The 14,758-nt window shown below is 42.4% G+C and overlaps 2 protein-coding genes across 2 annotated transcripts; one reads left to right on the plus strand and one right to left on the minus strand.

Annotated features, from left to right (window-relative positions):
• The first annotated feature begins 3,629 nt into the window (after nt 1-3,629).
• Nucleotides 3,630-8,710, plus strand: LOC121192777 (trypsin-3). Its single transcript, XM_041054656.1, has 5 exons — nt 3,630-3,684; nt 5,658-5,817; nt 7,763-7,904; nt 7,998-8,264; nt 8,540-8,710. The coding sequence occupies exons 1-5, from the start codon at nt 3,630-3,632 to the stop codon at nt 8,708-8,710; spliced, it is 795 nt and encodes a 264-aa protein (XP_040910590.1).
• Nucleotides 8,711-11,501: 2,791 nt separating this feature from the next.
• LOC121186853 lies at nt 11,502-14,124 on the minus strand. Its single transcript, XM_041045717.1, has 4 exons — nt 13,139-14,124; nt 12,806-12,904; nt 11,841-12,709; nt 11,502-11,741 (listed from the first exon to the last, which is right to left on the minus strand). Exons 1-3 carry the CDS (start codon nt 13,307-13,309, stop codon nt 12,116-12,118), a joined length of 864 nt encoding a protein of 287 aa, XP_040901651.1. The 5' UTR covers nt 13,310-14,124; the 3' UTR covers nt 11,502-11,741; nt 11,841-12,115.
• Between the last annotated feature and the right edge of the window lie 634 nt (nt 14,125-14,758).

A 14,758-nucleotide genomic window follows, 5' to 3' on the forward strand; every position in this document is an offset into this window, starting at 1 on the left:
TCTTTAATTAACTATTTATTTATTAATTTTGCTGAAAGGTACTGAAGTACAACTAATTAGCGACAAAAAGATCACAACCTTCTTGTTGACTAAAATCCTAGAATCCTAAATATCAGAGCTTAAAAAAAATTCTGTGATGATTCATCATCATACTCTACTGTTATCACTGTGATTTTATTTTGAAAATACTGTACTATTTGACATTTTAATGCAATTTTAGCATGTGCTATACTAAACACTTTTCCAACAGATTTTTAAAAATTAAAACACCATCACACTCTGAATTCTGGACAGCCTCTTGTAAACTGATGATTAGATTTGAACTAAAAGGGTTAGAATCACCGTGTACTTACCTGTTAAGTCCAAACACAGCAATCTTCAGATTTATCTCCAACTGGTGGGGCCAATGCTCTCCTGTTGCCTTTTATAGTGTAACTGTATCCTTACCTAAATCTTTTGTTTAAATTATCTTTTCGTCTTGTTCTGTACTTCGACCAGATCGCAGTACAACAATGAAACTGACCTACTACTTGACAAAGCTAAGGCGTTCTCCTGTATTATGTTATTTTTCTGAGCCTTGGTTTACTGCTTGCACCTTGGGATATGAAGGTATTTAGGATGGGAACACCTCCACACGGTCACCATCATCACCAGCTCACACACAGAGGCCGAGTTTACGGCCTTGTTGATGTGATGAAATTTTTTTGTGTGATTGTAGGGATGTTATAAAAAGAAGTCACAGTGATGTCTGAATTTTATTTACTGAACTAAATCTGAAAAGATAACAGCAGTGCTCTTTGAAGTCTGTGGTTCAACTCATGTTTCTATACTTTTTATTATCTAAAATAGCATTTGAACACAAGTATCCCTGACAAATCAACACACAACATCTTAATTGAAAGTTTAGTTAAAAAACAAGTCATTACAGGCAGTAATGCACCCTGTGATTGACCTCGATAGTTTTATTGTCTGTATCTAACACCACATTGCTACATGCTGAAATGTTTGTAATATGCTGTATACACAGATCAAAACCAGGTTAAAGCCTTTATTTCTTTAGTGATTTCCCTTTAAATCTATGGGAATTACATACTGTCTGGGGACATATAGAGAACCCAAGGGACATAAACACCTCATTACTCTCAGGTTACTCTGTATAACTGTACCTTTTGTTCTCTTCATTACAATAGGTTTCAAACTATATGCACACAATGGTTCTACTGCACAACACACCCTGGTTTTGTCGTACACGGTAGTGCAGTATCTCACTGAATTATTACACAGACACTGTATGACTATGGCTTTGAAATTCACCATAAGAATGAATTATTCAGTGATCAGTGAAGCTTAATAAAACTAACGGCAACTAATACTACTACTATACTCTGGTAAAAAAAACTAATACTGTAGTAATTAATACTGATGATAATAACAATGTGGCTACTGACACATCTATGACCACTATTCCTACTAAAAACAGTTAGAAATAGACATAAATCTAACCTAAACATGGGGCAGTTGTTGACGTGCTGCCAAATCGTCATGGATTGGGAGAATAATGTTTTCCCACACATAATCTTTTTATTTACATTATCACAATCTGACAAACTGGTAGGCTGCTTTCCTCAGTTACTGTTAGACTGACAACAGCGATTTTACTCCCAGTCTGCCCAGTCAGACAGACAGCGAGGATAGATAGATAGATAGATAGATAGATAGATAGATAGATAGATAGATAGATAGATAGATGAAAAAAAACCTGTAAAATGAAGCATTAGAAAAATTTCCTGGAAAGAACGATATGATTTGTATTATTTACTGAGTAAATTACTTATGAGACCAATTGCTGTCTCTGTTGCAAAGTTACACTGTTCTCTTCAGGAAGGAAAACTTAAAGGTAATTATCAGGCATTTACTGACATGTAAAATAATACATATTTGCAATTTCCTTTTCTGAACATATGTGTAACTGAAGGAGAAATTGCATAACGTTTGATCGGGAAGTCAGTGCTGAGTCAGAGGTGCTGTGGGAGAAGTGATGATGGTGATGCTGGCACTGATAAGCCGTTAGGGCCACCCCACTCCAAAGACTGTAAACTAAGATTATCCCAGGATCTACGTGGCTCCTTTCCAGTTAAACATTTTGTTACAGAGTCATTAATTAATTATTTCTTAAGTGAGCTGAGTTTTTTTTCTTTCTCATGTCAGTAATTAAAAACAACACAGATTACTTGCAAACCACAAGTGCACTTTAAAGCATTCAGGAAACGTGCCAGCCCCAATTAAGCTTTATTTATGACATTTGTCAAGTCATACAGATGGAATGAAATCAAATACCGCTGATAAAGACATTAAACACCCCTAAAGGATTTATGTCAGATGGTAACACTGTAACCCACGCATTTAGCTTTTATGTGCAAAACTTATATAGCAGTTTTTAACACAATATAATGTAGCTGAAAGCAGATATAAAGGGATTTTTGTACTTATAACTTTGTTTGTCAAGAACTGTAACTTCTCTCCTGAAGCAGCCATAACTGGTGTATAAGCAAATAACAAATGATTACTAGCACAGTGTAACATGGCAGTAGTCATATCTAATAATATATAATTACACAAATCATTCACCAGCAACCTCTTTTTCCAGTCAGCTGACGAGTTAACAGTGACTGAGTGTATTAAAACAGATGGGATGCTTCTGGATTAAAGCGTGGTGCTGTGTGATATACAGTTGGCTTGTCATTCCAGGGCCAGACAGATGAATGTGAGAGCTGGCAGCCATGTGTAATGATGACAGCACTTGAACTGAGGAGTGGGTCATGCAGAAAAAAGGCAGCGGTCAGCACTCAGGGGATGAGAGAGGTACCAAGGGCCCGGCTACAGCTATCAGTAGCAGGGAGGGCACCCGAGAGGGCTATTAGCCAGCTGAGGTCAGGAACTCCACAGAGGGACGGTAACGGTGATGAGACCTGCCGGAGCTGTGCTCCATTTTTAATGACACCTGGCCCGAGAATAGATGTGGAGCAGCTCGACCTGGTCTGATACAAAAGCTTTTGCTGCTTGTCGTCAGTCAAAGCCCTCATCATTCCTTCCTGGGGAAATCAATGAGGAGAGACTGTACAGTGATGAAGAGCTGCAGAGACCCTTCCTCTTTCATTTAGGATGACAGCGGCCCATTTGATGCATAATGGAAGTTTCACTCCCAAGCTGCAGTATGTCAAATATCGAGGCATGGCTGATACAGCTACAGCATCATAGTAGCTGTACCATAACATGATAAAACTCTGCTGAAGGACAGGGTCATGACAACACAACTGACAGTATATCCTTCACCTTTTATGTGTCAGTAAATGGGTCAACAAAGAAGTGGGTGATTATATAAACAATGGACAAGTATAGGACAAGTTTAGGACAGCTTGAGTAGGTCATGGAAGAGGTGAGGCAAGGGGCCGTGCTGTGGAGGCTTCAATTATATATCCGTCCAGGACAAGGAGGTGACCATGGAAACGGAAATAAGAACTATAAGAAACCCGAGAGTGCAGGTGCGATGCCTTCCCATTAAGATTAGACAAGTAGCACACAGGTGAAGCCTCTCTCTGCGTGTAGACTGCTGTTCCCATTGTCTCACTATGGACCTGCAATCTTTACTGCTTTGTATACTGTTGGAGGTACTGGCAGTAAATTGTGAGTAAGCTTCTTTATTTTGAATTTGCAGGATATATATGTGTGAAAGGGCATTCAGTGAACTTAAGCGTCTGGGTTACAACGACTACAATGGACAGTTGGGATGCATACTTTGTTGTCTAACTTCCTGAAAAACAACATACAGCAGCAGTTTTGGGTTCACAGACTGAATGTGTGTTTACATGGACTGAATGTGTATCTATTAGTATCCCTTCTCTCAATTTTTAAAGACATCCCTTTTAGCTGTGGCACTTTCAGTTCTGATGCTCCCCTGAGATGGTGTTTTGGCAGAAAAAGTGTGACTCAGATCCATTTTCATTCATGACTGAGCATCTTACAGCTTTAAATCATAAATCACACTAGCAGAGTAATGCAGAAAGGGGAACGTGGGCAAACGTTTGACTTGAAATGAAAAAGATGAGAATATTTTACTTATAGATTTCGCACTGCATCATTTTGTTTGTGAGAATCAGTTTGGTTTGCCACTGTGATGCAGGGCTATGTTGAAGTGACTGATCTTCTTGTTTACATTTAAGTTTCATTTTAAACTTAAGTATAATGAGTGGCATTGTTATAATTCCTGTTACACGCACATTGTTACTCAGCACAGCAAAGATATCTTTCTGAGATAAAGAGCTTTTGAGATGAAAAGGTCAGTAAAAGTGTGCTTATTCATGAAAAGAATTTGAAACCTCAGGGACAACAGACGGAGGCTAACAAGAAAAATAACAATAAGTAATTGTGGCCAACACCCGCTTTTGTGCCTGACAATTATGTCACAAAGATAAAATGTGAAAGGGGACTCTGATAAACATCTTGAACAGGCCCAGGATCTGGGACTAAACAGAACCGCTTAATTTCACAAGAGACGATGCTGAAAATTGAGAAACTTTCACTTTCCTGTTGTATTTTAGCTTGTTTTGAAAATATGTACAGATTATGGAAAAAAAATAGATTTGTTTGCATTAATGGCGGCTAAATACATCACCAGTAAATGCTGAAATACATGTTTAGCAGCGTTTGCAGTAAGAACGTGCTGTCAAATTTCACTCTATACAGTTCTGCCCACAACACACAATAGGAGACCCATTCGTCAAGGTTCATTTCCAAGGTCTTACATAATGCTTTCTTGCACCTGTATATGTGTGTGTTCATCTCACTGTTTAGAGTTATCATTTTGCTCTTGACACGCACCATTGTCACTAATTATAGCTTGGGATCGATATCTAGGATCTAGGACAGCAATTAGAAGGTGGTAGTGTCAGGATTTCAGAAATACTGTCATGAATACGGTGACGTTTTTATCTTATAGTTTATTTACTAAGGTGAGGGTGAATGTATATTGTGTCAAATCCTGTTTGACAGAAATAAAATTCTGATGGGGAAATACTGAATCCTAAAAGTAATGAAGCCTAGCAGAGGCTAACAGAGTTAACAACTTGGAATAATGTATGAACATTTATAACCTCATTATATATGTGTATGTAAAATCTTCTCTGCTGGAGAAGAAATTTAAAATGGCATGAAATGGAAATAATCAAATAAAATACAACGATTAAACGTGTACTTGAGAAAATGTACGTATTTACTTTCTGCCTCTGCTATTTTGGATTCAAACCACTACATATAGAGTAGAAATCCAAATCGAGTCAGTCAGTGTGATGAGAACACGTAGCTCCCTCATGAGATAGAGGTAGACGGTCAGACTCATGCTCTCCGCGAATCAGGGTACCTCAGAGATGAAACCGTTTTTCATTGATGTTCTGAGCCAGAAGCATCTGTGCAGTGAAGTCCTCTGTTGTTTTCTTTATGACTTGTTCTGTTCTTGCTGATGCTGCAGCTGCAGTAATAAAATTACAGCTGTGTTAGTTCTGTGCGGCCTGCACAAAAACCCTGTGGACTAATGTGTGTTTCTCCCTCTAAATACAATCTGAGCTAAAATCTTTTTATTTCCCTCTGTGTGTGTGTCGCAGGTCTTGACATTGCACAGGAACGAATAGTGGGAGGATACGCGCCAGTTCCACACTCAATAAAGTACATTGTGTCGATACAGACGACAGAACGTCAGCACATCTGCGGCGGCTCCTTGATAAATAAGTACTGGATCATCACAGCAGCACATTGTAACATTGGGTGAGCTAATTTTTTTTCTTTGATCTCCTTCCACTGAGTATGAAAGTTACATCACCTCAGGCAGAAACACAAACTTGATGAAGTGGTAAAATAAGGCCCGGTTCAGGGTGTACATCTTGGTGTCCTGATTCAGCCTTCTGACATTTGATGACCTAAGCTTGACTTCTCTGCGTGTACATGCATGCCTACAGGATTTCATTTGAAGACCCAGAAATTTTCGAGGCATATCAGATATTGTGTGCTGCAAGTTATCAAGACTGAGAGAAAGCACCTGAAAGTGATACAAGCACACCAGAAACAATGGAGCTCTGGTACTGGAGTCTAACACAAGCATGCGACTCAACAAACTTTCACATAGATTACAAGCACTTTGGCTCATGAGGTAGAAATAATTTTAGACAATGTTTGGATTTTAATCCAGTCTCTAAGGTAACAACAGTACCTCAGCAAGTGGATATTGGCCTTTTATTAAATGAGATATTGGACTGCCAGGGTTGTCAAGCTCCCAAATGTCAGTGTTACCTACTTACGTCAATACATATCAGTGTCTGTCCTCAAAGTGCTCATGGTGTTTACAGCAGGTACTGGTCCAATGACGAGGATGAGTCACTGTTGTTTTATTATTCATTTATAGTTTACCTATAGTTATATGTATAGTTTCATCCTTTTATCAGAAATGAAATGACATGCATTAAACAAAAAAGTTAAATAAAGCTGTAATCACTACAGGTGGATATTATACTGCAAGATCAGATATATTTGGCAAACAACTAAAATGTTGTCTGAGAACATTTTAATGACATGCTAAGTGTCAAAGTATTTGCAACTTGCCAAAAAAAAGTTAACAATATATCCTCATTACGTTAATGAGGTTGCAATTACATTTCCTACAAAAATGTATTTTGTGTGTTTCCTGCTTGTGTGATGCTTCCCTGCCCTGATTAGTTCCACCTGTGTTTCATTGTCTTTCATAGTCATTCATTGTTTTTCATAGTGTTCCCCTCCCTTTGTGCAAATTCATCTTTGTTCCATGATGATAGGGTTATCTTATCTTTCTCTGATCTTTTAACTCTCTACCTGTGTGCTGAACCTTTTTGGCAAGTAAAGAGATTTTTGGACCCAGTGACTGTCTTAGAGCTGTACATTTGAGTCCTCTCTCCTGTGGTGTTCCAGTTGTTCCAGTATCCAGCACTAAAAAAAAAAGCTCAGACAAACCCATTGTACACTACCTGGCCAGCACAAAAACAGACAACAGTTAGTAATTATCCAGTGAGCATAATGGAGTACTTAGCAGCCAAAAAGCCAGATATTTAAGAGTTTGTGAACACAAAAACAGAGCTAAAAGTAGAGTGAATATTTGTCAGGTGACAACAAACATAACTCCATAATTGCTGTATGTGTAAAAAATGCAAGTGTTTGTTAATAAGTTCACTGCAACAGATTTATAAGGTGAGAATGTGTCAAGCTAAGGATGCACTTACGGCTTGTTTTGTTGGAATATACTGAGTTTCATCCCAGTAGACCTTTACGGCTTCTTTATGGCAGACATTTTGACGTCATGGCAGGAAAAGCAGATGTAATTAATAACCTTAATAAAGGCTGCTTCCAGTTAAGTGTCTCAGTACCAAGAAGCTGGTATTGTGCATGTCGGCTCACAGACACAGCTTAGTGTTAACACCCAGATGTAACAGAGCCATCATTAATGCTATTACTCACCTGTGCTTTTCCTGCTTTGACAAGTTTAACTGTCTGCCAGTGAAAGCAAAGCCTAGTGGGAGTTTTTCAAGTATGACTTTTTTACTTGTCATAGCACAAGAAACACACGTGCTGCTAATATCATTAACAATGGCTCTGTTCTATTCAAGTGTCCCAGTAAGGAATGACAGAGCGATTGTGGGTCAGCGTGCACAGTGTGGTAACTTTAATCTGCTTTTTATCTCTGCAGGGTAAACAAAATGATGATAGTAGCAGGAGACTACTCTCTGACCATCTATGAGGGCACAGAGCAAGAAATCATGCCCCATCTTTTGGTACCCCACCCTGAGTACAACAAGACCACCAACAACAATGACATTATGCTTATAAAAGTACAGTATGCGGACTTTTTAGATGTTGTTCTATCAGTTTTAGTTGCCCTCAGTAGGTCTGTTTGCTGATCACACTGTCCACCATCTCTCCAGCTGAGGGCCCCGATCTACCTGAACAGCTACGTTTCCATCGCTCTGCTGCCCAGGCAGGGCGCCTCCATAGCGGAGGGCCGAATGTGTCGAGTGTCAGGCTGGGGATACACCAGCCCCAGCGGAGGCCAGATCCCCTCCACCCTCCGCACCGTCAAGCTGCCCATCGTCTCCACACAAAAATGCAACAACAGTGAGTCCTTTGACGGCAGCATCACAGAAAACATGCTCTGTGCGGGTTTCAGCACTGGTGGGAAGGATGCCTGTCAGGTAAGAGGAACTTTTTACTGCGGCCACAATAGTCTGTGAGCATGTGGAAAGTTTTAGAATAGTTGCCTGTCTTATATTGGAACATGAATTTTTCCAGTGTCTGAACAAAATTAAAAAAAAATAGCCCTGACATATATTTTTGTTCCTATATATAGTTTATCATACATGTAGTTGTTTTTCATCAGGTCATCATTGGACCTACTCAGTAAAGCATGACTCTAGGACGTCTGCTATAATAGCATGTCTCACCTGCTGTTCATTCCCTGCTGTTTCAGGGGGACTCTGGGGGTCCGCTTGTATGTGATGGCCGGGTCTACGGCGTGGTGTCGTGGGGGAGAGGTTGTGCTGATGCTCAGTTTCCTGGAGTCTACACTGCTGTGTCCACGTACCGCAGGTGGATAGACAGCACCATATTTAGCTACTACAGCAGGTGTGACAAGGAGTAGAAGTCAGTGTTACTGAGATAAAGACAAAACAGTTGGCGGAGACTCAAGGTTCTTCATTTCAATTTAGCCTACTTTCAATAAATATGTATGTTCTTTTTATTATTTGTGCACATTTGATTATATGTTCATGTCTTAAAGGAATAGTTAAATATTTTGGGAAATAAACTTACTCACTTTCTCGCCAGGACATAAATGAGAAGATCGACATCACTGTCATCTCTGTATGATAAATATGAAGCTACATGGTTAGCTTAGCTTAGCATAGATCCTGGCAGGAAGGGGAAACAGCTAACAAAATCCACCTCACCAGCACCTCTAAAATACGCTAAGTAACACATTACATCTTGTTTGTTAACAGGTATAAAACCCAAAGCGTAAAAACATCAAGTTGTGGTTTCTACAAGGTTATAGGCTGGTCTATTTCTTGGTGCTAAGCTGACTCTCTAAGCTAAGTGGTATCAATCTTTTCATCTCATTCTCAGCAAGAAAGACATTTCTTCCCAAAATATCAAAACTATTCATTTAAGTTTTCACACTTGAATATTTATCATGTCTGTTGTTGATCTGTTTAAAGCGTTTCAAAAACAAAACAAGTGACGGATAATCGCCCCTCTGACAAAACAGGACATACTGACCACATTATTACAACATCAAGAATGAGGTGCCATATCACTGCTTAGATTGTCCAGATTCAGAGATTTAAAAAGCCTCATGAAGAACTATCTGAAATGCTGTTTCACTAACGAATTACCCAGGTCCAACTGGTGCTACGACTGCAAATCATGTGAGCAGTCAATGCTCGTTCAGAGGCGATAAACACAACTGTAAAATACACATGCAATTCAATACAGTAGTACCCTCTACAACTGAAATGATCAGAAAGTGAATCAGCAGCTGTGTTAATAAACAGAAAAATGTGGATTCAGCTGCAGGGTAACTTTTCCCTCCACTTTGTGGGGTTTTTTTTTTTTCTGGATTGCAAAGGAAAACATCAAATAGTAAAGTTCATGCTTTTGATCAACTCCACCAATATTGAACACAGGCATAAATAATACACCAATGGATATGAATGTATTCCTTTCAGACTCATTTAATCAATTAAAAAAAACAAACATCCATGCTGAATTTGTCGGTCCAAATGTCAACAAACTCAAACTCAGATGCAATAGTTAAGAATCAATATTGTGTATGTGTGTGTGTTGTTGGGGGAAGACAGAGCAGCCTTTTGATAAACCTGCCCTTATTTTTCAGAATAAAGTTGAATTAGTAGGAAAATAATTACTGCCAATTTCATGTGGTTTATTTATGGACTAGTCTTGATATAAACCTGGCACTATGCATCAAGCACCTTGAAGTGTGAGAGTTGAGTAAATGCATGGAGTTAGGTTAGAAAGGGAGACTGAAATTGTGCGCGTGTTATAAAACAATGACATGAACTGGAGTGTTTTCTTGTTTTATACACTTTAATAAATGACTGATCATCCCATCTTGTTTTTTTTTCCCCCGCCTACCCTCTCGTTGACTTCTTTATTTGCATTTACAAAGCTGATTTGCAGCTCAGAAGCTTGTTGTCGCTCTTCAGAGTGGAGACTTTAAACAACTGATTACACGAGCTGTGTACATAGATAACTCGCACAGTCCTCTTTTATAACGGCATTAGAAGGGGGGCAATTAATAACTCACCACACTGATTAATTTTTAAAGACTACAGCGATCCCATTTGGTTTAGAGTGTAAGTCTTGGTTCCTTGTCATCAGCCTTGCTCAAACAGCTGATGAATTATCCCAAAACCGGAATAGCTTCATGAAATATGCATGGGGCCCGGTCTTCAGAGCAATCTCGCTCTGAGGCGTCACTGGACTCCTCCTCACGAAGCCGCTGCCTCAGCCAGCAGTGATTCCTGTAGAGGTGAACAGCCTGGCCAGGTGAAATCAGTACAGACTGCATCACACCTGATAGGTGTAGGCGTATCACAACAGAATGAATAGTTGATGGCCTACTTTGGAGGCATCTCTGGTTTCACCGCTGGGCCCTGTTTGTCTGTGATGACGGGCGTGTCAATGCCCCATGTGATTGATGGATTTCAGGGTCTTTTATGCCTCTGATTTTACAGGCTTGGTTACATAAAGGCTGTTTCCTTTTGTTCTGGCATGAGAAGACCTCTCTGGGGACTGTTAGAGTATATCGCCTGACACGGTTGATCCCAAGCTCCCTATGTTTTTGCTGGCTCACAAAGGTAAACGTCCCTCTCTGGGTTTGTGCGTTTCATGTGGAAAAGTATTGATTGAGACATACAGATTGTGACCATTCCCTGAAAAGCTACTCCCAGTGGACGTGGCTTTGTGGCAGCTGGGAAGCAAAAATATGTTTCACAGCGATAATGGCTACTTTTCCCAAAAACTAGGCTACCAGCATCCACTATTTTCCAATAGGAGTTATTAATTTGAAGAACAAAGTTTGCTCTAATGCCTCAGGCAGAGATTTGTGATAACGGGGATGGAAAGGTGTGCACATAAAGAGACAGAATTCAGATCCCTTACTTGAGTAAAAGTACCAACACAAAAAATGTAAAAATAGTCCTTTACAAGGAAAAAAAAGTTATATATAAGGAAAAGATCAAAAATAAAAGTACTGGTTCTGCAGAAACATGCACTTTGCTTTTGCAGCTTGGCTCTTGATGCAGCAGTCAGGTCTTTCCAAAGGGTCACAAGAAAAAAAACAGAGATCATTGGAACAAGGAAAAAATAAAAATTTTCCCCAAAACTTAATTTTAATGTCTTAAGTGTTACGGCGGCGTGGGAAGCGGCCAAGATTACAGGCTAAACCCAAATGCAGAACTCAGAGGCAAGGTGGTGCTGTGTACAGTCTTTATTGCAATTATGGCGAGGTGAGGGGAAGAGTGGCTGCTCTCAGTTGAGGCAAGGCGAAGTCCGTAGTGGAGTGATAATGGATCGAATGGTCGATGGAGCGTGGGAAGGAGGCAGGAGTCCAGGGATGATATTTCAGGCGATGAAGAAATGGACAGGTGATCCTACAGAACGAGACGAAGACAAGATGAGAATAGGAATGACGGCTGGAATCAAAACACGGTAAATAACTAGTACAAAACTTTCTGAGCCAACGTGTCTACCCGGGACGTGGTCTGACGAACTGGCGACGACAGGACTGCAGAGCTGGTTTAAATCACCAGTCGGAGGTGGAAGGCTGATGATTGACTCAGGACAGCTGTGTCAATTAGGGAACGGACGTCCCCACACTCCATCCTAGCGAGAGAGCCACACACATACACACACCACAGACCAAACAGACAAACGAGGACAAACAACCCACACAAGGCAGGGGATACACAGGACACAAAAGGAAGGAGGAGGGAACCCTGAACTAACCCTTAACAGTACCCTCCCCCTAACGGGCACCTCCCGGTGCCCTACCAGGTCTGTCTGGATGGGTCCGATGGAAATCCCTGACCAACTCAGCATCCAAAATCCGAGAACGGGGCACCCAACTCCGCTCCTCAGGTCCATAACCCTCCCAATCCACTAGGTATTGAAGACCTCTACCTCGCCGACGCACATCCAACAGCCGCCGTACCGTAAATGCAGGTAGGTCATCCACCAACCGGGGGGGCGGAGGGGGTTCGGCAGGAGGGCACAAAGGACTGGAAGAGACGGGCTTGATCTGAGAGACATGGAATGTGGGGTGTACCTTCATGGACTGGGGCAGTTTCAGTCTCACCGTTACTGGGTTGACCAGACGGTCAATTTCAAAAGGACCAATGAATCGTGGTGCTAGCTTCTTAGACTCCGTCTTGAGGGTAATGTTTTTAGCCGAAAGCCAAACCTTTTGTCCAGGGACGTACTCAGGAGCAGAGATCCGATGCCGATCAGCGATTCGTTGGTTTCTCTCTTGAGTCCTCAGCAACGCCGCTCGGGTCTCCCTCCAGACTTTACGACACCTACCGAGATGGTGCTGGATAGATGGAACTGCTAGCTCGACCTCCTGAGAGGGGAACAAAGGGGGAGAGTAACCTAATGAAGCTTCAAAAGGTGACATACCTGTAGCTGAGCTAATAAGGGAGTTGTGGGCATACTCCACCCAAGCCAGATGACTACTCCAGGAAGAGGGATTAGATGCAATCACGCACCGCAGAGCAGCTCCCAGGTGTTGGTTAGCTCGCTCGGCTTGGCCGTTAGACTGTGGGTGAAAACCAGAGGTTAGACTAGCAGTGGCCCCTAATGCTCTGCAGAACTCTCTCCAAACTTGGGAAATGAATTGTGGGCCACGGTCAGAAACTATATCAAGGGGAATGCCATGTAAACGGAACACGTGGTCCACTAGTAGCTGGGCTGACTCTTTGGCAGAAGGAAGCTTAGGAAGAGCCACAAAGTGCACTGCTTTAGAGAACCGATCAACAATGGTAAGGATTACCGTGTGACCCTGAGAGGGGGGAAGACCGGTGACAAAGTCCACAGCTATGTGTGACCAGGGACGGCTGGGAACAGGTAGGGGACAGAGTAGACCTGCCGGGGGGCGATGAGAAGCCTTGCTTCGGGCACAAACTGTACAAGCAGCAACAAAAGTCCTGACATCAGTTTCCATGGTGGGCCACCAAAAGTGCTGTCTTAACAGGGCTAGGGTTCGTGTGGATCCAGGGTGACAAGCAAACCGAGAATTATGTGCCCACTTGAGAACTTGTGAGCGAACAGAGTCTGGGACAAAAAGCCGATTGGGGGGTCCAATACCAGGATCAGGGTTGGTCTGCTGTGCCTCCTTGACTTGGGCTTCAATCTCCCAGGTTAGCGTAGCCACCACTCGAGAAGCAGGTAAGATGGTATCAGGAGAAGAAGTTTCCTCCCCCTCAGGAGCATGTTGTCGGGAAAGGGCGTCGGGCTTGATGTTACGGGAACCTGGACGGTAGGTGAGAGAAAAATTAAACCGGCTGAAAAACAGGGCCCAGCGGGCCTGACGGGAGTTCAAACGTTTTGCTGATTGAATGTAAGCTAGGTTCTTGTGATCTGTCCAGACCACAAATGGCTGTTCCGTACCCTCCAACCAATGGCGCCACTCCTCCAAGGCTAGTTTAACAGCTAGCAGTTCTCGATTACCCACATCATAATTCTTTTCCGCGGGAGACAGCTTGTGGGAGTAGAAAGCGCAGGGGTGAAGCTTTTGGTCTGGTCCGGAGCGTTGAGACAACACTGCACCAATCCCAGTGTTCGAGGCATCCACCTCCACCACGAACTGCTGGTTGGGATCTGGTTGAATGAGGATGGGTGCAGATGTGAACAGATGCTTGAGTAGGTGGAAAGCCTCGTCAGCTTCAGGTGTCCAATGGAACGGGTTGGTGGTGGAGGTTAGGCGAGTCAGGGGTGTGGCCACAGAGCTGAAGTTGCGGATGAACCTCCGGTAGAAATTGGCGAACCCCAGCTGAGCCTGTATAGCTAGCTCAAATTCAATAAAATTGTCCTCTGCACCAGAGTCTATGAGTGCTTGTAGCTGCAAGGAAATGGATTGATTACAGAGAGTTGCAGGGATCTGCAGTCTGGATGGGGGAAGATTAGTTTCTGAGTTAGCTGTGCTCACCAGTACCCCCACACCTACTGATGAGCCCCTCCTTTTGGCCGCAGGGAGCAGGCTGCCACATAATGCCCAGGTTGACCACAGTATAGGCACACCCCTGCCTTAAGGCGACGCATCCTCTCCCCAGGGTCCAGTTTTGCTCGGCCCACCTGCATTGGTTCCTCCTCAGTAGCATCGGAGGAGGGGAACTCCCCTCTAATCCCGCCAGCTGATGGCGACGCGGTCACACGAACGGAAACAGGGCGACTGGGCCGAGAGGACGCCGGGAAACGTAGTTCCCCGGTCTTTTCCTTCCGTCGTTCTCTCATACGATTGTCCAATCTAGTAGCCAAGGAAACAAGAGAAGTTAAATCTGGAGGAATGTCGCGGGTAGCTAACTCATCCTTGAGCTGCTCATTCAGCCCCTTAACAAACACTCCCTGTAGTGCTTCGTTGTTCCATCGAGCGTCCGCAGCCAGAGTCCAGAAT

The sequence above is a fragment of the Toxotes jaculatrix genome, chromosome 2 (genome assembly GCF_017976425.1).
Source record: "Toxotes jaculatrix isolate fToxJac2 chromosome 2, fToxJac2.pri, whole genome shotgun sequence".
Taxonomy (NCBI): Eukaryota; Metazoa; Chordata; class Actinopteri; family Toxotidae; genus Toxotes; species Toxotes jaculatrix.

Coding starts and splice junctions, on each gene's coding strand:
- LOC121192777 (XM_041054656.1), top strand. CDS start 3,630: ATGGACCTGCAATCTTTACTGCTTTGTATACTGTTGGAGGTACTGGCA. Junction 5,818..7,762: donor GCAGCACATTGTAACATTGG/GTGAGCTAATTT, acceptor TTATCTCTGCAG/GGTAAACAAAATGATGATAG. Junction 8,265..8,539: donor GTGGGAAGGATGCCTGTCAG/GTAAGAGGAACT, acceptor CTGCTGTTTCAG/GGGGACTCTGGGGGTCCGCT.
- LOC121186853 (XM_041045717.1), bottom strand. CDS start 13,309: ATGGAAACTGATGTCAGGACTTTTGTTGCTGCTTGTACAGTTTGTGCC. Junction 12,905..13,138: donor CCCCCTCTCAGGGTCACACG/GTAATCCTTACC, acceptor TTTCACCCACAG/TCTAACGGCCAAGCCGAGCG. Junction 12,710..12,805: donor GGAGTAGTCATCTGGCTTGG/GTGGAGTATGCC, acceptor TTCCCCTCTCAG/GAGGTCGAGCTAGCAGTTCC.